Source organism: Haliotis cracherodii, unplaced genomic scaffold (assembly GCF_022045235.1).
Source record: "Haliotis cracherodii isolate W230 unplaced genomic scaffold, xgHalCrac1.p SCAF_12, whole genome shotgun sequence".
Taxonomy (NCBI): domain Eukaryota; kingdom Metazoa; phylum Mollusca; class Gastropoda; order Lepetellida; family Haliotidae; genus Haliotis; species Haliotis cracherodii.
Window position 1 is genome coordinate 34,295,880 of NW_027266267.1, and position 20,805 is coordinate 34,316,684.

Here is a 20,805-nt window from a genome sequence, read left to right on the forward strand (position 1 = left end):
TTAGAACTAAACTTAAAAGCTTTATTAGCCTGGGTAAACATAAAATGCCCATGTAGTGTTCCGAAATGGGGAAATTGAAAAATATGTACTAGCCCACATGATTTTTTTACTAGCCTCAGGCTAGCAGGCTAGTGTCAAGTTCTAACTCTGCAATGTATCCTGTGACATACCTCTCCACAAACTTTTCATACGAAGTGTTGGTGATGTGTGAGTACTCCCCTGAGTCCCGCTCCTGTCCGTCCTGCTGCCGCAGCACCAGATGCATGGAAGCCAGCATGTGGGCGATGTTCTCACGCTGGACATCCGACATCCACGCAACACCTACACATACAAATTTGGCTGCTTACCAGCAAAAAAACTGGCATATTTTGTTGTTGGTTGGTTGGTTTGTTGTTTAAGGCTGCACTCAGCAATATTCCAGCTATATGACGGCATTCTGTAAATAATCGAGTCTGGACCAGACAATCCAGTGATTGATATCATGAGCATCGATCCACACAATTGAGATCGATGACATGCTTCAAACCAAGTCAGCGAGCCTGACCACTGATCCCGTTAGTCACCTCTGACGACAAGCATAGTTGCCTCTTACGGCAAGAATGGGTTGCTGAAGACCTGTTCCACCCCGGATCTTCACGGGTCTGGCATATTTGATTAAACCAGGTAACTTTATTTTCTGGTTTTACTTATGAATCTCTACTTTCAATTTAGCAACAGAAAGCAAATATTATTGAATCAGTTTGGCAAAACCAACCTGCTAGGTGATAGAAGGCGTGTTGCACTAGCTGGGACTTGCTCCAGTGAGGGAACCAGATGAGGTTCATGTTCTTGGTGAACGCTGGGTACTCGCGACACCGGTGCTGGAATTTCTGCCCACCGCGGCCAGCAATCAGGCACACACGGAAGTTGTTCCTCACAGTCCTGTCACACACATAATACAAGTCCTTTATATCATTACAAACTAGAAACTCACTGGGAAACAAATAAAGATGTTTAGGTGTACCAGTTAGAATTGAGTTACTGAGCAATATCATGGCAGAACACAGGAAAATGGTCTTCACACATTGTACCCATGTGGGGAATCGAAGCCGTGTCTTCGGCGTGATGAGTCAATACTTTAACCATTAGTCAACTCCACTGTCCCGCCCTTTAGAAATAAAGTGAGCCATCTAGAAGAATAACTTTCATCACATGTCATTTCACCAAGGCAAGATAATATGTTTTAAGTTTGAAAGTTTGACCCCTTCTGAATACCCAACTGTATTTGAGAGTCATACTGAGCATTAAGTGTGTTCATATAATCATTTTCAATGTGTATAATAGCCACATTTTCCAGTTATGGGCTTGGCAATTGGAACTTTTGTAACCATGCCATCATTTTATCCAAGCCTTTATGATTTTAACCATGCCATTATGATTTTATCCGTGCCATTATGATTTTAACAGTGCCATTATGATTTTAACCATGCCATTATGCTTTAATCCGTGCCATTATGATTTTAACAGTGCCATTATGATTTTAACCATGCCATTATGCTTTTATCCGTGCCATTATGATTTTAACAGTGCCATAATGATTTAAATGGTGCCATTATGATTTAGCCATGCCATTATGATTTTAACAGTGCCAAAACGATTTTATCCAAGCCATTATGATTTTAACAGTGCCATTATGATTTTAATCATGCCATTACAATTTTATCCATGCCATTATGATTTTAACCGAGCCATTATGATTTTAACAGTGCCATTATGATTTTAACAGTGCCATAATGATTTAAATGGTGCCATTATGATTTAGCCATGCCATTATGATTTTAACAGTGCCAAAACGATTTTATCCAAGCCATTATGATTTTAACAGTGCCATTATGATTTTAATCATGCCATTACGATTTTATCCATGCCATTATGATTTTAATGGTGCCATTATGATTTTAACAGTGCCATTATGATTTAGCCATGCCACTATGATTTTAACCATGCCATCAGCAATAAAGTAAAAGGAATTTCGAACCCTCCACCTACTTTCTTCAAACATTATACATTCAAAATGCCTAAAATGCTATGTGGATATCTGTGTGTATTACCTGAGGAAGAAGTTCCAGGCCACGTCTCTGGTGTATGTAAGTCCTGCCTGGGTCACCTCAGTCCTGATGGAGTTGATGATGGTGGTCTGTTCCTCATATGAGAAGAGGTGTGTGATGGAGCCAGACACAATGAACTCTATGAGGAACACAATGAAGTCTTCATCCAGCAGTTCCTCCTCATGGAGCAACAGGAGAATGTTCTCTCCCTGGGGGAGAAAGTTGATTGAGTCAGGAGTGAGTTTGAGTGGGTGAGTGGGTAGGTTGTTTTATGCTGCATTTAGCAATACAGTCAAGTTTCGTTAATCCGACACTCGTTAAAATGACAATCGGATTTATCCGACACTAATGATCGGAACCAATTAAATCAGTGCTATTTAGACCTGTTAATCCAACAGTCTCCCACTCCGACTCTGACACACCTAATTTGCAATGAATTACCGAAATCACTCATTAATCAGTCTCGTTAATCAGACACTCTGATCAGCATACGCCCATACTCCAAGACTATTATTTTTTTAGCCTTAACCGGGCTAGTGATATATCAATTGATTGGTACATGTCTCTCAACCCAATCATAACATGTGCATCAATGATAAATAGGCAACATTCACTTCCTTCACACTGGGAGAAACTATTAACAGAGTTTGTTTTCTATCATGGAATGTCAGTTTCTTGTGGTAAGAAATCCCAAAGTGAAGCTTTTTTTAGAAGTTTTGGCGAGTGCCTAATATTCTCCCCGTGAATTACCTTGGCTCCAGCCCTGGTGTAGCCGTGGACCAGGTCCGCCTTGAATTGCTCCATCTTGTACTCCGAGGCCCCAGACAGAGGGCTGGGGTTGATCTGGTAGATTGTATAGTTGCACAAGTTGGCTGCCAGCTTCACAATGATGGTACACCGGCCTGGGCAGCCCTCCGACACCAGCACTGTGTTGGCTCCTTCATGTGGGGAGGCGATGGTCCGCGCGAGGCGGCATACCTGCTCTATGACCGTCTGAATGAAAACACAGCTTGTTATGTTGAATCTCTACTGAAGTCCAATCTTGAATAAATCAAACTGAAGATTGGCAATGTCAGGAGTGAGTGAGTCGCCTACACTTACGGAATGAACCAAATTGAAACTGAATTGAAATTGAGTGTGTGAGTTACATTTTATACATTTTATACTTGTTAGCTTCATGTGGGAGGAAAGCCTAAAGCAGGGTAAGAAATTAAGTTTAAGTTATTTGTACTACTCTGCAAGAAAGATCTGCTCCAGAATTACCTCATCTACCTCATTGTAAAAGTGGTACTCGACAAGGCAATGCCACTATGTTCATTTCAAACCCTGTAAAGGGATGAAGGTCTTAGATGTTTATCGTTTTGGTGAAACCCCCTGGCATGGGTATAGTTCTGCTAAACCAAGAATCAATATTAGGGTGAATATAAGATTTGAACAAATGATCAAAGCATTCTGGCACACCCTGAACCAACTGAGTAAAACTTGCCTGCTACAACATAGCTCACCTTATACAGGGGCAGTTTGATCCAGGGGGTGACAAACTTGCTTGATACAACATAGCTTACCTTACACAGGCCAGCTTGATCCAAGAGTGTCAGACTTGCCTGCTACAAGATAGCTCACCTTACTCAGGCCAGCTTGATCCAAGAGTGTCGGACTTGCCTGATACAAGATAGCTCACGTTACACAGGCCAGCTTGATCCAAGAGTGTCGGACTTGCCTGATACAACATAGCTTCCCTCACACAGGCCAGCTTGATCCGAAGTGTCTAATTTGCCTGATACAACATAGCTCACTATACCCAGGCCAGCTTGATTTTGGAGTATTTAATTTGCCAGGTACAACATAGCTCACCTTATACAGGGGCAGTTTGATCCAGGGGGTGACTAACTTGCCTAACACAGCATAGCTCACCTTATATAAGGCCAGCTTGATCCGGGGATGTATCTTATTATACTCTTCCACTCCTCTCTCCATCAGTTCCTTCACCTCCTGCAAGGAGGACATGGGTTTGTACAGGTCAGTCTTGGCATCTTTATCTGACACGCTGGCACTGTGGCGCGAGTCTGTCCTGCCTGCCGTCACGATGCCGCTGTCCTGCTCGATGAGGTTGCTGAACATGGGCGGGTTGATGGAGGTGACGAGCTGGATCTGTAGGTGAAAACAGTTGGATCACACCTTGAACAATAGACTTACACGTAGTCCAAGAATATTACTTAAGAATAAATACCCATAACATAAAAAGTGAAATTCAAACAGAGCCCATAACAATGATTAATTTCAAATTTATGGCAATGATGTAAAAGAGGTAGTGAGTGAGTGAGTGAGTTGAGTTTAACGCCGCTTTTAACAGTATTCAGGTACATTGCAGCGTGTCAGCTTAATGTGGGAGGAAAGCCCGAAGTGATGCAGGTCTCAGACGTTTACCACTTCGGTGAAACCCATGAGCGAGGGTATGGTGCTGACAAACCTAGAAACATAATTTGGGCGAACCGGGATTCGAACCCACAATCATAGGTTTCGGGTGTGCCCTAGGGACAAAAATCTGCACAGCAAATTGCGGCACCTTTGTCAACTGGGCCACCCGTGCCCCCTAATAGAGGTAGGATATTCGAAGGAATTATGTGTGTCACATTTTTGGCACAGCCTGCCATTAATTTTTTACCTGTTCCTCGTTAGTGAACTGTTTCCTCACTGCTGTGGTGAAGGCTTGCTTGAAGCGGCGGAAGTCTACATCATTGACCATCCGTCGGCCATAGATCCAGAAGCACTCATGCTGCCATAGGTGGAGGATGTGCTTGCGTGAACTGTCAGGCTGCTGGGACAGACAGATGTTCCTGCAAACAAGCACAGCTCGGGTGTCTACACGCTCAGATTTCATACAGATACATCTTTTCATTTTTTAGCAGATGTGAGGTGAGGTGAAATTGGGTTTAACGTCGCGTCCATGTGTGTGTGTGGCTGCTTGTACAAGTCTGATGCCGATTTATAGTGCTAGCCCACTGAGATACCATACCGCAGTTTAACATGAATACTCCACTAAGACACAGTATACTGACTCCAAGCCAACCAGTCCTTGTTTTAGCCCCTTAATGCTGAGCGTCAGACAGGGTAACAAGAAGTACCATCTTTGGTATGACGAGGCCGGAGATTGAACACCGGACCTTCCGCTCTCCAGGCGGACTCTCTTCCACTAGGCCACGGAGGCGGTCTTTTTCAGCAGAGATGCCAACCCTAATTGAAGCTTTGGAGTAGTCAGTGGTGTGAGAACTAGCACTTTCATGTGAAAACAGTGCCATTGAAAACATGGTTCATGTCACCGGTGCATTAACAATTTGTTCTCTGTGAATATTTGGGGGAGGACAAACTTTATAGCATAATTCCAAGCAAAACATCAATAACTATAACGCCCAAACCGTAATGTTTGGTATCTCTGTAGACAGGCAATATTTTGGGAGGCAACTCAATTTCTGAAGGAGGAAAATTCCCAATGAAATAAACCAAGGTAAATGATGCTAACGATTCATGATTGACATCCACATTATAATCCAGTCATACAACAAAACATCTCATTTCTCAGGGGTATCAAGGAGATATAATTCAAAAGGCAGAATCAGTGGGTGGGTTAGGCTTAACATTACTTTAAACTGTATTTCAGTTGTATCGCGGCATGTCAGCTTGACGTGAGAGGCAATCCTAAAGTAAGGCAGGTCACTTCGGTGAAACCCACGAGCAGAAGTTGGCACTGACAAACCTAGAAACATCAGAGTAAATCTGGAATTTGGAGCCATGCCTGATGAACCGAACTCTGCAGAGCAAGTTGCGGGGCCTCAGATGACTGGGCCACCAGTGGCAGCCAAAGCGTAGAAACTACAGCTGGTATTTGAAAGCACTGACTTCACAAAGAGCAACTTGTCAACCTTATAATAAATAATGGGATGCAAAGTTAAATTTTGCAGGTGGTCACACTGATGATCCAAATATTTGCTGAAGGAGGAGGTTGTATAAGGACCCTTTTTGGAAAGGTCAAATTTTAAAGTAGTTGAAAACCTTTTGAAATATTTGTATGACAGATCTGACACCGTCAGGTGACTGACAACTACTCTATTTCTTTCTTGCACTTGCAAGTTTTGAACTTCTGACACGATCAAAATACAGTATTCGACATTCAAAAATAGAAATAGGGGGTTCTTATCAGAATATTATTTTGATGAAAATCAACAGAGTTATAGGATTGTAAATTTCGTGGTTTACGCTGACAGCCTGAAATGTTTATATACGACAGATATATTTTTCCAGAATTTAATTTCCCATAATTAAGGATGCATATAACACACGTAGTATACACGAATAAATAATTCTTGTGTACATTGATCAATCAGGAGGGGTGCTAATTGGGATTGTTCACTAGCCAATATATTATTATTAGCAAAAATTACTTATTAGAGCGGGGCTAAAATGAGTGAAAATGCCTGAATTAGCTAACTTCAAATGAAAATCTAAGTATGAGTAAGCCTATGAGACAAGATGAATTTCTATAAAATTCAGAAAAATGTTTATTAAAAACTTCTAAAATCAGCCTCAACACAATTTGTCCTCATATATTAATTTCATGATTTCATAAGTCCCAAAAATGCAATTGTTGAAATGAACAAAATCCATTTCACATTCATATGAACACATCTGAGAACTTTTATATCAATTTTAGAACTTGTGCTTAACTCTGTGGGCCAAAAAGGGCTCGTCAAAGTTATCCTACCTCGTCAATTAGGGCTGACATCTGGAATTATACAATAGAGTTGACTGACAGTAACACATGGATGATGGGTTTGAATGGTCAACGTTACCTGAAGATGGTGGACAGATCCCTGGTTGTGAAGATGTAGTGACATCGAGGGGCTGTAGGGAGGAACATGGTCCTCAGCCTATCCTGCAGTTCCACAGTCACCTTGACGATGAGGCTGACACATGACTTGACTGTATCCTCCAGCCGGGTGCTCTAACAAACCAGAGATACATCAGTGAGACAGTGGGTTGGGTTTAACACCGCTTTGAACAGTATTCCAGTCACATATTTGCTGCACATACTGTTGGATTTAACTCGGGATTGGGGAGGGGCACAGGTGACCCAGTCGCCTAAGGCTGTGCAATTTGGTGAGCAGAAATGTGTCCCTTTGGCACACCAATAACCTGTGATTGTGGGTTCGAATCCAGGTTCACCCCAATTATGTTTCTAGGTTTGTATCACCAAAGTGGCTTTCCCCCAACATGAAGCGACCCGTGAAGAGCTGGGGTAGAATAGGTCTTCAGCAACCCATGCTTCCCCTAAAAGGCGACTATGTTTGTCATCAGAGGCGACTAACGGGATCAGGTGGTCAGGTTCGCTGACTTGGTTGATGCATGTCATCAATCCCAATTGCATGGATCGATGCTCATGATATCAATCACTGGATTGTCTGGTCAAGACTCAATTATTTATGGCGCCGTCATATAGCTGGAATATTGCTGAGTGCGACGTTAAACAAAAAACCAACAAACCAATCCAACATGAAGCTGACATGCTGTGACAGTAATAGCTACCCAGGTACAACACAGTAAGAGCTACCCAGGTACAACACTGTACGAGCTACCAAGGTATAACACTGTAAGAGCTACCCAGGTACAGCACTGTAAGAGCTACCCAGGTACAACACAGTAAGAGCTACCAAGGTATAACACTGTAAGAGCTACCCAGGTACAACACTGTAAGAGCTACCCAGGTACAGCACTGTAAGAGCTACTCAGGTACAGCACTGTAAGAGCTACCCAGGTACAACACAGTAAGAGCTACCCAGGTACAACACAGTAAGAGCTACCCAGGTACAACACTGTACGAGCTACCAAGGTACAACACTGTAAGAGCTACCCAGGTACAGCACTGTAAGAGCTACCCAGGTACAACACAGTAAGAGCTACCCAGGTACAACACAGTAAGAGCTACCCAGGTACAACACTGTAAGAGCTACCCAGGTACAACACTGTGGAAGCTACCAAGGTACAACACTGTAAGAGCTACCAAGGTATAACACTGTAAGAGCTACCCAGGTACAGCACTGTAAGAGCTACCAATGTACAACACTGTACGAGCTACCAAGGTATAACACTGTAAGAGCTACGTAGGTACAACACTGTAAGAGCTACCCAGGTACAACACAGTAAGAGCTACCAAGGTACAACACTGTAAGAGCTACACAGGTACAGCACTGTAAGAGCTACCAATGTACAACACTGTACGAGCTACCAAGGTATAACACTGTAAGAGCTACACAGGTACAGCACTGTAAGAGCTACCAAGGTATAACACTGTAAGAGCTACCAAGGTTCAGCACTGTAAGAGCTACCAAGGTATAACACTGTAAGAGCTACCCAGGTACAGCACTGTAAGAGCTACCAAGGTACAACACTGTAAGAGCTACCCAGGTACAACATTGTAAGAGCTACCAAGGTTCAGCACTGTAAGAGCTACCAAGGTATAACACTGTAAGAGCTACCAAGGTACAGCACTGTAAGAGCTACCAAGGTACAACACTGTAAGAGCTACACAGGTACAACACTGTAAGAGCTACCAAGGTACAACACTGTAAGAGCTACCCAGGTACAGCACTGTAAGAGCTACCAAGGTACAACACTGTAAGAGCTACCCAGGTACAACACTGTAAGAGCTACCAAGGTACAACACTGTAAGAGCTACCAAGATACAGCACTGTAAGAGCTACCCAGGTACAACACTGTAAGAGCTACCAAGGCACAGCACTGTTAGAGCTACCAAGGTACAGCACTGTAAGAGCTACCAAGGTACAACACTGTAAGAGCTACCAAGTTACAACACTGTAAGAGCTACCCAGGTACAGCACTGTAAGAGCTACCAAGGTACAACACTGTAAGAGCTACCCAGGTACAGCACTGTAAGAGCTACTCAGGTACAACACTGTAAAATGTACCAAGCTACAACACTGTAAGATGTACCAAGCTACAACACTGTAAGAGCTACCCAGTTACAACACTGTATGTTCCATACACCCACCTTGACGTCGTGGATGCTGCTGCCGTGGTGTGAAGAGGACACGATGGAGTCGGGAGTGACGAAGTGCGTGTGTAGCAGAGTAGTGAATATAGTCTGTAGCTCAGTGCTCCTGTACAGACACACAACAGGCAAGTGCTTACACATAGAACACAGAACATAACACACTAGCAAGGCAAGACAAATCATGCAGCTGCTTGCACACAAGCAATAAGAGGAGGCAGTGACTGAGCGGATTCTTGTACAGCTCCGTCCCTCGTGATGTACAGCTCTGAACAGCTGTGTTCTATATTGACTCAACTAGAGTCAATTAAAATCAGCTTTGAACATATCAACATTGTCAGACTCACAGCACGCATCCCTTCGTAACCTTTTTTGTGGTCTTAAGATGTGTTGCTGAAACTTATCACCACTACAACCCTTCATCACAAAACTTTTGGTTCAAATGTTCTGTAAAACATACATGGTATACATTCTTGTATGCAATAAATGTGTTTCATGCTCGGTCTTCATTATGTGCTTATTAATAACAGGGGAATCCCAGATGGTGGAAATGATTTTGAAAGCAAGAAACAATTTCAAAACTCCTCAGAGTTTGTTTTAACCGTGTTCAACTGCAGATTTGGGGACAAAACAACTTATCCCTCTTGTTATTTCACTAGCCCTGACAGCTTAGTAGATCTTTGCACCACATACACATGAATCACCACCTAACTTCCTAAAATAGGATATAAACATACGGTTTCTAATTTTGATCTAGGTTATCTGTAGATCTAACTGCGCTAAATTGAATGTGGAGCTAAATGTGCACAATGTCTTAGAAAGAAGTACCGAAGTAATATTATCTTCCGCTGTGACATGGTTGTCAAATCAGCTGTTTTAATCAGAGGTGGTTATTATAATTTGAAACCACTGATTGACCAATTAGAATTGAGTATTTCCAAAATTCATGGTAGAATGAGGATCAAGCTATTTGAGACAACAATTTGCCCGTTGTATCAACTGTGAAACAAAATAGAGAATGCCAATTAAAATCGGTGCTAATCTGTAAACAAATGAAACACAAATATTCAGACATCAAAACAAATAAGGCAAACAATAAGTACTAAGGTAAAGACAATTAAAATCAAAAGAACCATTGAGAAAGACCAAATCTAGGTCTTCACGTAGAACACAGCACCCCTACCCTGGGTATGGACAGCCAAATATGGCAAAGTGTCTGAGGAGTCTCTGGCTGAGTTTGGGCAAACTGGCTGTGGTCTGGGGGTTGATGGAAGTGACGTAGGTGACGTTCTTCACGTAGTGCCAGGCATGTGACGTGGGGCAGTAGAAGCCGCCGTCATCCAGGTGCTCCCGAACCAGCTCTGTGGCCGTCTGGAAGCCGTACTTGTCAACCTGAACACATACAATTCCAAGCTTGAATATTTTCACATATTTACAACTCCTATCATGTGTAAGTTTTGGCAGACAAAACATCACTGACAGAGAAACCAGGATTCAACAATAACTCCAGAATATTGAACAATATCATGAAATCATTGCCTGCATGTCAACATCTAAATATAAAAAAGGTTCTCAATGACCAGATGTCATAAAGTGATCTGCTATTAAACATTTCGTCTACAAAGACAATGCACCTGTTTGTAGATTCTCCCAAATTTTGTAAATGATACGTTTATCACACTCCATACCTGAGATAAGTTGAGGTCGTCTACGAGACACAGGAGCCTTTTGTTGCCCTTAGGAACGTATGTTCTACCATGTTTCCACTCCAGCCTGTCATCCAGGCGTTCATACAGGAGACGTGCATTCATGAACCTGTAATCAATTCAATCATATGATACCATCATTTTGATTATCCAGAAGTGACATATTTTTTATGGAACAATGTAGTTTTAGGTGGTTCCTGTGTTTGTTTTGTTTATTTGTTGTTTAACGCCGCACTCAGCAATATTCAAGCTGTATGACGGCGGTCTGTAAATAATCAAGTCTGGACTAGACAATCCAGTGATTGACATCATGAGCATCGATCCACGCAGTTGGGATCGATGACATGCATCAACCAAGTCAGCGTGCCTGACCACCCGATCCCGTTAGTCGCCTTTTACAACAAGCATAGTCGCCTTTAACAGCAAGCATGGGCTGCTGAAGACCTATTCTACGCTGGATCGTGCCTGTGAATTCATTGAGGGTCCAATCAGCTGGAGTACCAGCATCCAGTGAAGCTGGTACTTCATATACTGAACGACTATGTTGGTGTTTTATACTCCTGAGTGTCGTTACCTGTTTGCGTATACTGTGAGTGAGAGCACCTCTGCCACCTCCCCAGAACAGACAGTCCGGATTCTCTCATTGATGATGGAGGTCTTACCACAGCCATTCTCCCCGACCAGCATAACTGGTTTACCCGCATCAGACAGCAGGCCTAGCAGATGCAGGAGTTGCTGGAGAGGGAAGAGTGATGCGTACATCATTATCATCATCATTAAAAATTGTTACCATAAGCAGCAGCAGCAACTACCAAACTCATCATCAACATAACTATTATCAACCATCTCAACATCAATACCATCACCATCAATAATCATCATCATCATCAAAAGTTGTTACTATCAGCAGCAGCAAGTACCGAAACTCATCATCATCATAACTATTATCAAACATCTTAACATCAATACCATCACCATCAATAATAACCATCATCATCATTGCATGTATATCTCAAAACATAAAAGAGTTTGATGTTACCCTGCAGAATCATGTGAAACCATGAGTCATGGTCTACAACATACCTCGATGTGGACTGTGTGGACAAAAGCATCCGCTGGGATACCTTCATGTGGTGTGCCTGTGTAGGAAGGCACAATGTCACTCCATCTACAGAACTCATGTGTCTCGCTGTCGACCAGGTAGTCAAACACCTACAATCAAGCATAGTCTCTGTGTTAATCAGTGACGAAGAACCTGAAAATCAACTCAGGAATAACTCTGTTGTATCAATTTATTAAACTAGGGCAAGGATATCATGATTTGTATGTATTTCAGTCATTAGACTGAAGAAACAAGTGATAAAATTCCAAACAAGAGGCCATACAGATTGTGACTTCAGCCATTTGTCCAAAGCCAGAGCCTAGTAATATTCTGTGTTGTAAGATCAGCAATTAATAGTCTGCGTAGAGCCATGTTTGGGCTAGAGGGCTAGAAGGCTAAAAGGCACAAGCTGCCATATACACAACTATAAGCCATATAATTCACATAAGTTTATCAAAATCCATATTGCAAAAAAACTATCATGATCCTGAAAGAATTGTTACACAAGAGTCATCAGAAAATGACAAATCCCCCCCAGCCCCCACAAATTCGAAAGAACAAATCATCTGACTGTTACTTACACACCACTATGAACAGAGTCAAAATCAAGCTTGTTGCCATGGACACAGAAAAAATAAAAATGCTAAAAATCCCTCAATAGCAAAAGGTACAAGTTGACAACATGGTCTTGGTGTGCGCACAGTTTCAAGAAAGAGTAACTATTAGTTTTAGAGATAGGGTCCAGACAAACACACCACAATGAACAGAGTCAAAGTCAAACTTGTTGCCTTGGAAACAGGAAAAACTTACTTTTTACATTCCTCAATAGCAAAAGGCACCACTTAGGCCCTTGGTGAATACATGTAACAGGTTCTTTCACAGTTTTTATATTGTGCTCCAGAACAACACCTACCCCTACCTTTTGAGACAAAGTCCAAATTATTTCCATGGACATTATCGAAAAATAGAAATTTGCAAATAGCAAAAGGCACCAGCAAAAGGTTCTGATCCGCACGCGAAATAATTACAGACAGACGGACGGACAGACGGTAATAATAATAAATAACCTATCTAATGACACAATCATCCGATCCTTATTCAGCTAGGGTCTACTCTACCCTGGGTTCACTAAAACTCAGAGTGTGTTTTAGTCATGTAGCTTGTACTTACTGTGCCCTCCTCAGGGTAGTCGATGTAGGACTCAAAGTGCTCCTTCCACCACTGGCTGAAAGACTCTCTGTGTTCCAGGGACAGCGTTCCTCCAAATGACCACACACATGCAAAGTTGAAGTAGCGTTCATACTCGACATCACTCAGGTCAGGGTAGGGGTTCACTAGAGACTGAAACCCACACACAATCCTTACTTCATTATCCAAATTCATCAATGTTCAAGGCCTTCAAAAACAAAATCTTAACTTAAGGCCTTTCAAGCCACGTCATCCATTTTCAAGGACTTTAAAAGCAGAATTTAAAATCAAGGCCTTTTAACGCCACAATATTCGTTTTCAAGGCCTTGAAACAAATAATATGTATTTAAGGCCTTTCCAAAACACACTATCAATTTTCATGGCCATTTAATAACTTTTCAAGCCTGTGTGAATTGACATGCACAATCTGTAAGTGAGTGACCTACCTCCAGCAGATTACAGAAAGTGTGCACCATATTCTCAGGGGTGTGTTGTACAACTCTCTTGTAGGTCAGATGACCAGTGGTCTTCTTCTGGCCAAACATTGGGGGCTGTGTACACTCGGTCACAAACATCAGCACCTTCTCTATATAGCTGTTACACAGACTGGACAGCAGGTCACGGTCAGCCTCGGACCGATGCTCCAGCCACTGCACCAGCATCAGCTTCCAGCCCACATCGGATGTGTTCATACACACCACTCCCACGTTGGCCAAGAGGGAGGGACTCAGATGTTCCAGAGACTCTTGCTGTAAGTAAACATTCATGGCTTCCTTGAATTAACAACATCAACATCAACCTTAAGAGACTTATTATAAATTAGAACTCTGCCGGTATGTGTGTGGGTTAACTGTGTAAGTCTAACTGTTGTGCACAGAGTGTTCAGTAATGACAATCTGTGAGAGGGTCTATTGCCAATATGAGTGCAAGTCTAAAGTCAAATGGGCAGTATTTCAGCCATATCATCACTAGAGTAAGTTATTCATTAATACCACAGACAATCCCATCAACGAAGGACAGTAGTATATGATATATATTGCAACTAGCATATCATAGTTCCATATTTAGATCTAGTATGAAAGCATTAAAGTGATATAACTATTATATGAGAAGTGTTTACATTTATCCATAAAAGAATGGAGTCCCTTTGGACGCTGGGTCCTCTCATCGTTTAAACGTACCTCCCAGATGAACCTCAGTGTGTTTGGAATGACAATCCTCTCATTGTCGGAACCTACCTCCCAGATGAACCTTAGTTAGTGTGTCTGGAATGACAATCCTCTCATTGTCAGAACCTACCTCCCAGATGAACCTCAGTGTGTCTGGAATGACAATCCTCTCATTGTTGGCCAGCACTACAGATCCATTGTGAATGAGGCAGTTCTGTAACATCTCCATCTGGGACGGGTCCGTCTGGTGAAACACACAACACACAACACCATAAGACACGAGACAGCTTAACCAGAGACTGTGATTGATCAGACACAGTAACATACCAGCTGTAAAAGTCTTCATATATCAGCAGATGAGCCAGGAAGCTATTGCACAGTTGATACATTTTTCAGGTAGTCACATTTTCATGACATTTTTAGATTTCCCTAATTTCATAATCTAAATATTATGTGTAGAAAGGCATTTTTCACAACATCAACACAAGTATATGTTTTGACTAACAAAGCAAGCAAAGACCTTGTTTTACCAAAAATATTTTTTTTAGGCTTTACATACATGTAAATGTAAAATTCAAACATTTTCCCAGTTCTTTAAGGGCTACAAAATCTCTGAGCCTATGTAATGAGCAGTAGACTTGGCGGACTTCAGATAAATAAGGACTGTGACTTGAGCCACTAGAAGAGTTCTCGTAGGTCTAGTAAGATAAGCTTATTAGTCTCTATAGTAACACTGAAATCTGCTGAAAATGATGCTAAGAGCCATGTTTAGGCTAGTAAACTCAAAAGCTTTGGACACAGACTAGCACTAACACTGAATGACCCAACGGCTAAAAGTTCATAGAACTGTTTTTGGTTCTTGCAGTCAGCTTTTATGACGTCACCCTAAAATTCAACTTAGGGCAGTGCTAAACACTCAAATTTACAAGCAAGGTATCATTAGTTCCTGCTGACGGCAGATGTTTTCTTACAAGCTTGATATAAGTCTGATCATCTAAATAACAGACCCCACACTGAAGCATGTGTAGCACATGAGGTGTCTCCTTAGGAAAGTGACTTTGTTTGAAATATGTCTCTGTCCACCAAGGTGTGAAATGGGTACCCGGTAGGATGAGATGGTAATGTGACTGTTAACCTTCTAACACCTCACAGGCAGCTTGGGTTATATACTTCCTAGGGAGAGGAGGATGAGGAGAGAAGTCTTGTGCATACTGATCCATTGACCGGGGTAATAACGCTTCGAGCATGCTTTAGGTATGGATTTGGCGCATTATAAATATGCAGATTATTTTCATTATTATTGTTATTATTACCTGTCCATCGAGCTGCATGATCTTCATGATTGGTTTGCAGTGGACGTCATAGTTCATTGATGCAGGTTGGATACAGAATTTCCGCAGCAAAGTTGTTAGCAGTCCTTCCTTCCAGTCCCTGGGTAAATAACAGCTTGAAGTTCAACTCCTAACAATAAGTTTGTTTATACCCTAAAGGATTCTATGATTCCTTGAACATGAAGACAATTGGCACCAATATTACAGAATTAGCCTTTATGTTGTCATCACACATAAACAGCTTATTTATGAACTTTGGATGGATTCAGAATAATCCTGTAGAAAGTACATAAAAAAACTGCAAAACTCTTTTACCATAATGCTTGCAAAATATATGCAAATTTTTTTTCCTAAAATAAAATGATATATGAGTGATTTCTCATCATTTTCATATCTGGCATGACTGAATTTCAAGTTTGATTCAAATCCATTATTACTACAAATATATCTATAAATTATTAAATTTCAATTCCATCTCTTACCATTTGAGCCTAATCTATGGAATATGGATGGTTGCAATGGGTAAAAAATGCCAAAAATACAACTTGCACAACTTCTTGAAATAGTGTATAATGGAATTCAAAGACTCAGTCTGTGACTGAGCTACTAGTCCAATGCCTAAGTCTAGAAATATTTGGTTCGGTCTAGGAGCTCAGTTAATACTAGTATAGATAGTAACACAAAAACCTACTGAAAGATGCAGTTGAAGAGCTATGCGCAACCTTAGTAAGTACCGTATTCGACGTAATTAGCGCCCCGCTGTAGTAAGCCCCCACAGCGATATTTGCTAATACATTTGGCTAGTGGACAATCCCTATTAGCACCCTTTCCAATTGATCAATGTATACAAGACTTACCTATTTGTGTATAATACGCATTCGTTTGTTATATGCACCCTTAATTATGAGCAATTATTAAGTAAATACATCTATCGTGTGTAATACACACACACTCTTCTGTCATATCATTTCAGGCTGTCAGCATAAACCACAAAATTTTCAATCTCACCAAAATTATATTCTAATAAGAGCCCCATATTTCTAATTTGAAGAGCGCCCTGGGCGCTTATTACGTCGAATACGGTATATCCCAAAAGACTTTGTTTGGCCTATTTGAGTGTGTCTGTGTGTGTTGCTGTGTATACAGACCTGGTCTTGGGGTGGAGGTAGCCCATGAGTTCCTGGGACTCTACAGCCTTGGTGAACACTGTCTGGATACTGATCATCTTGCCCAGCTCCCTCTCGGCCACCGCGAAGGTCTTGATACACTCGCTCTTGCCACACCCAGGGGGCCCCGCAACGATTATCTGAAATACAGAGTTTGGGATTTCAGTGAGTAAAGTAGGTGTAATGCAGCTGAGCTTGACCACCCAATCCATGTGGTCATTCTTGCTGACAAATGTAGGTTGCTGGAAACCAGGTGCTGAAACCTATTCTAACACAGAATCCACATGGGAATGTAAACTAGCAGCAACAGGAACATTATTTGAGTTGTTCAAAAAGCAACAGGAACATTATTTGAGTTGTTCAAACAGAAACAGGAACATTATTTGAGTTGTTCAAACAGCAACAGGAACATTATTTGAGTTGTTCAAACAGTAACAGGAACATTATTTGAATTGTTCAAACAGCAACAGGAACATTATTTGAGTTGTTCAAACAGCAACAGGAACATTAATTGAATTGTTCAAGCAGCAACGGGAACATTTTTTGAGTTGTTCAAGCAGCAACAGGAACATTATTTGAGTTGTTCAAGCAGCAACAGGAACATTATTTGAGTTGTTCAAATAACAACAGGAACATTATTCTGTTTGTTCAAATCGTCCGTCCATACTTAGCTGAGGGCAAGTCCTTTTAGTCTCCAGATGGTCTGGTTGGATTATTTATTCTAAATATTTAGACAACTCAGTAAATCCATCCGGACACAGTTGAGAGTTTATCTTCTCACAGAGAGAAGGCATGATCTACTGTGTCATAGGAAAACTGGGCAACTACTGACCGTCTGATGGGCATCGTTGAGTTGGGCCAACTGGACGACTCGGGCCTGGAACGCTGCACCAGGAAGTAGACCAAGGTCTTCTGTTGCCACGGCGATGGCATCCTGCATGTTGTCCATCACCTCTTTGGCATCTTGATCCAACAATGCACTGAACCTGTCAGCATGGGCTAGCGCCACCACAGGCGTGTTCAGGTTGAGGGAATCTGACAACACAACATGGTAGGTACTAATCAAATTGGAAGTGTTATTTCATGGTGCAATGACTTTTTAGTTGTGATGTTTTGTTTTTTAGGATATTAGATGCGGTGAAATGGGCTTTAACATTGTGGTCAAGATTATTGCACTTATATAGCTACATGCATACACGTGGGGTGGTCGGGTAGCCTAGTGGTTAAAGCGTTAGATTCTCACGCCGAAGACCCGGTTCGATTCCCGACATGGGTACAATGTGTGAAGCCCATTTCTGGTGTCCCCCGCCGTGATATTGCTTGAATATTGCTAAAAGCGGCGTAATACCATACTAACTCACTCACTCACATGCATACACGTGTGTGGATGAATGTACTCGTCTGGACTAATGACAGTCCCACTGTGATATCATGCCACAATTTAATTGGATACCCCACTCAAACACAGTATCCTGACTCCCAGCCGACCAGTCCTTGTTTTATCCCCTTAAAGCAGAGTGCCAGGCAGGGAAACAAGTACCAAATTTTAATGTCTTTTGGTATGACGTGGCCAGGGGATCCCACACCGACCTTCCCCACTCCAGGCAGACACTCTTACCACGATGCAATGATGCCATATCTTTAGGATATTAGTTTCTTTGTTTGTTTATTTGATTATTTGTTGTTTAACGCTGCACTCAGCAATATTCCAGCTAATAATCAAGTCTGGACCAGACAATCCAGTGACGGACGTCATCCACATGGATCCACGCAATTGGGACAAGATGACATGCTCCAAACAAGTCAGCGAGCATGACCACCCGATCCCGTTAGTCGCCTCTTACGTCAAGCATAGTCGCCTTTTACAGCAAGGATGTTAGGAAGTGAGAAAGGTTTAATACTGATTTAAACAATATATCACAGTATGTCAGCTAATGTTGAAGGAAAGGAGAAAGTGACTCAGGTCATTCAAGTTTGAGAACATAATGCTGACAAACCAAGGTTCATGAAGAGCAGGAAGGTTTTAATTCATTCTCTCTCATGTGTACACACTGCTAACAGATATATGTGCACACTCTGGCATACAGTATTGTACAGTACTTCTAGAAATTGTCTTCTTTTGCCCCCTATCCTAACCTATATCTACAAATGCACCTCTATATCTACAAATACACCACTATAGCTACAAATACACCACATAACGTTTGTGTAATGGTAAAATTGAACCACGCATCTTTTATATGAGTGTGTGAGTGAGTCTGGTGTAAGCTACTTATACTATTCCAGCAATATCACAGCTGGGAGCATCCGGGCTTCACACATTGTTCACATGAGGGGAATCGAACCTGAGTCTCCAGCATGATGAATGAAACCTTTAACTACTCGACTACCCAACCGCCCCACGTTTATATTAACAGTATATGTATAAAATGTAAAAAGAAATGTGTCAACATCTAACAACATCAAATCAATATAAAAATAGGATAGATATACAAAAGACGTAATCAATGAATCAGAGCTCAGATAAGCTTTTGGTGTTGTGGGTATTTTACCCATGCATTTAAAAATCATTGGGTATCAGTAATTCTATCTGCGTATTCAAATTTCTGTTACCCACTAGTTTTTACAGATGTGGGTATTTAAGTTAAATATTTAAAAACACTATTCATCTAGTCCCGGCAAACTGGTGTCGTGTGGGTTCTAGAGCTTTACAGGACTCAAAAATACCACGATACTTCCACAAGAAAGTGTGAGGGCGAATGATCATGATGTAACTGTCATCGTGGAGTTTGGCAAGGTTGACGGAATGCCCGTTTATAATTGATACGCACAAGTTTTATTTTTGTAGCGTATCTGTAATGTTCGTTGCGTATTTGATACACTTAGATTATATTTTGCTGCGTATTTCTGCATTTCTGATACGTATTTCATGCAGATACGCAGCTTATCTGGAGCTCTGATGAATGCAAACATTGTGCAGAGTAAGAAAACACAAACATGTCGTGCAAACACAACGTCTTTTTCAAAGATATTTAACTGCATACCAACAGCTTCAACATGAATCGTGACGCTTTAGCAGTGATAACAGTGCTTATGTTTCCTTAATCATTACTGACATGTTCATTGACTTTATCTTGTAACATATTTTACTGACATAAGTTGAATTAAGAAACTCAGATATTGGATAGTTTTTGTTGTTGTTTCATTTTTATTTCTAAAGTATTAAATAATAATCTTTATTATTTTATTTAATAAATTAGATATGAAGCAAAGGCTTTGATTTTTTGTATGGCTGTTTCATTTATATTTTTAAAGTATTAAAAATGTTTTGATGAAGAGTTTTTGCAAAAAAGCATTATCAGTGGTCAATCTGCTGTTAAGGGAGCTTTAGCTAACATAATACTTGTAGCGTAGACTGTTGAATAATGCACAAAGAACAAAGTAAATTGCTTAACTATATAGGCAATATTGCCAAGCTCACGCTCGCTCAAGTTCACACAGTACCATGAAGGGAGGTAACTCAATGCACAAAAGTGAGATAACTCCAAACTCTTAAGCAGCAATTTGTACCACTAAATAAATCTGATTTTAACAAGTCAAATTACATACTATAGCTGTAATCTGCTTCTATTATCTTAGAGCTAGCCATAGCTTCATTATTTCCATATCAATCCCAGATCAGGGACTTTGGACATCATAAAATATTGTTTCTGTGCCATTTACTCACACCTTGATTTATTAGCGTAAGTTACCTTTCCATCGAACAATAGACTCCACTTTTAGGAGACATTTCTTATAATTATGATTTTTTTCACACATATGTTAAATATCTCAACAAAAATGCCTCCATTATGAAATTCTACCCAGGGTGCTGGAGGTCTAGTCTTCTCAGGTGCCGCTATTCGCTGTGCAGAGTTACGTCCCTTGGGCATGCCAGAAACCTATGACCATGGATTCGATTACCGGTTTTGTCTATGGTTCTAGGTTTATCAG

The 20,805-nt window shown here is 41.2% G+C and overlaps 1 protein-coding gene across 1 annotated transcript in view; it reads right to left on the reverse strand.

Annotated features, from left to right (window-relative positions):
- LOC139458374 (uncharacterized) overlaps positions 1 to 20,805 on the reverse strand; it is a 124,003-nt gene that overhangs the window by 40,937 nt on the left and 62,261 nt on the right. The window contains exons 49-66 of the mRNA XM_071239782.1: positions 17,645 to 17,847; positions 16,795 to 16,952; positions 15,629 to 15,746; positions 14,446 to 14,559; positions 13,593 to 13,895; positions 13,129 to 13,299; positions 11,940 to 12,068; positions 11,431 to 11,591; positions 10,839 to 10,965; positions 10,334 to 10,542; positions 9,151 to 9,259; positions 6,935 to 7,086; positions 4,753 to 4,924; positions 4,002 to 4,238; positions 2,838 to 3,080; positions 2,091 to 2,296; positions 755 to 921; positions 171 to 321 (exon numbers count right to left, since the gene is read on the reverse strand). Coding sequence (XP_071095883.1) covers positions 171 to 321; positions 755 to 921; positions 2,091 to 2,296; positions 2,838 to 3,080; positions 4,002 to 4,238; positions 4,753 to 4,924; positions 6,935 to 7,086; positions 9,151 to 9,259; positions 10,334 to 10,542; positions 10,839 to 10,965; positions 11,431 to 11,591; positions 11,940 to 12,068; positions 13,129 to 13,299; positions 13,593 to 13,895; positions 14,446 to 14,559; positions 15,629 to 15,746; positions 16,795 to 16,952; positions 17,645 to 17,847 — 3,130 coding nt within the window. The remainder of the gene's footprint in view (positions 1 to 170; positions 322 to 754; positions 922 to 2,090; positions 2,297 to 2,837; positions 3,081 to 4,001; positions 4,239 to 4,752; positions 4,925 to 6,934; positions 7,087 to 9,150; positions 9,260 to 10,333; positions 10,543 to 10,838; positions 10,966 to 11,430; positions 11,592 to 11,939; positions 12,069 to 13,128; positions 13,300 to 13,592; positions 13,896 to 14,445; positions 14,560 to 15,628; positions 15,747 to 16,794; positions 16,953 to 17,644; positions 17,848 to 20,805) is intronic.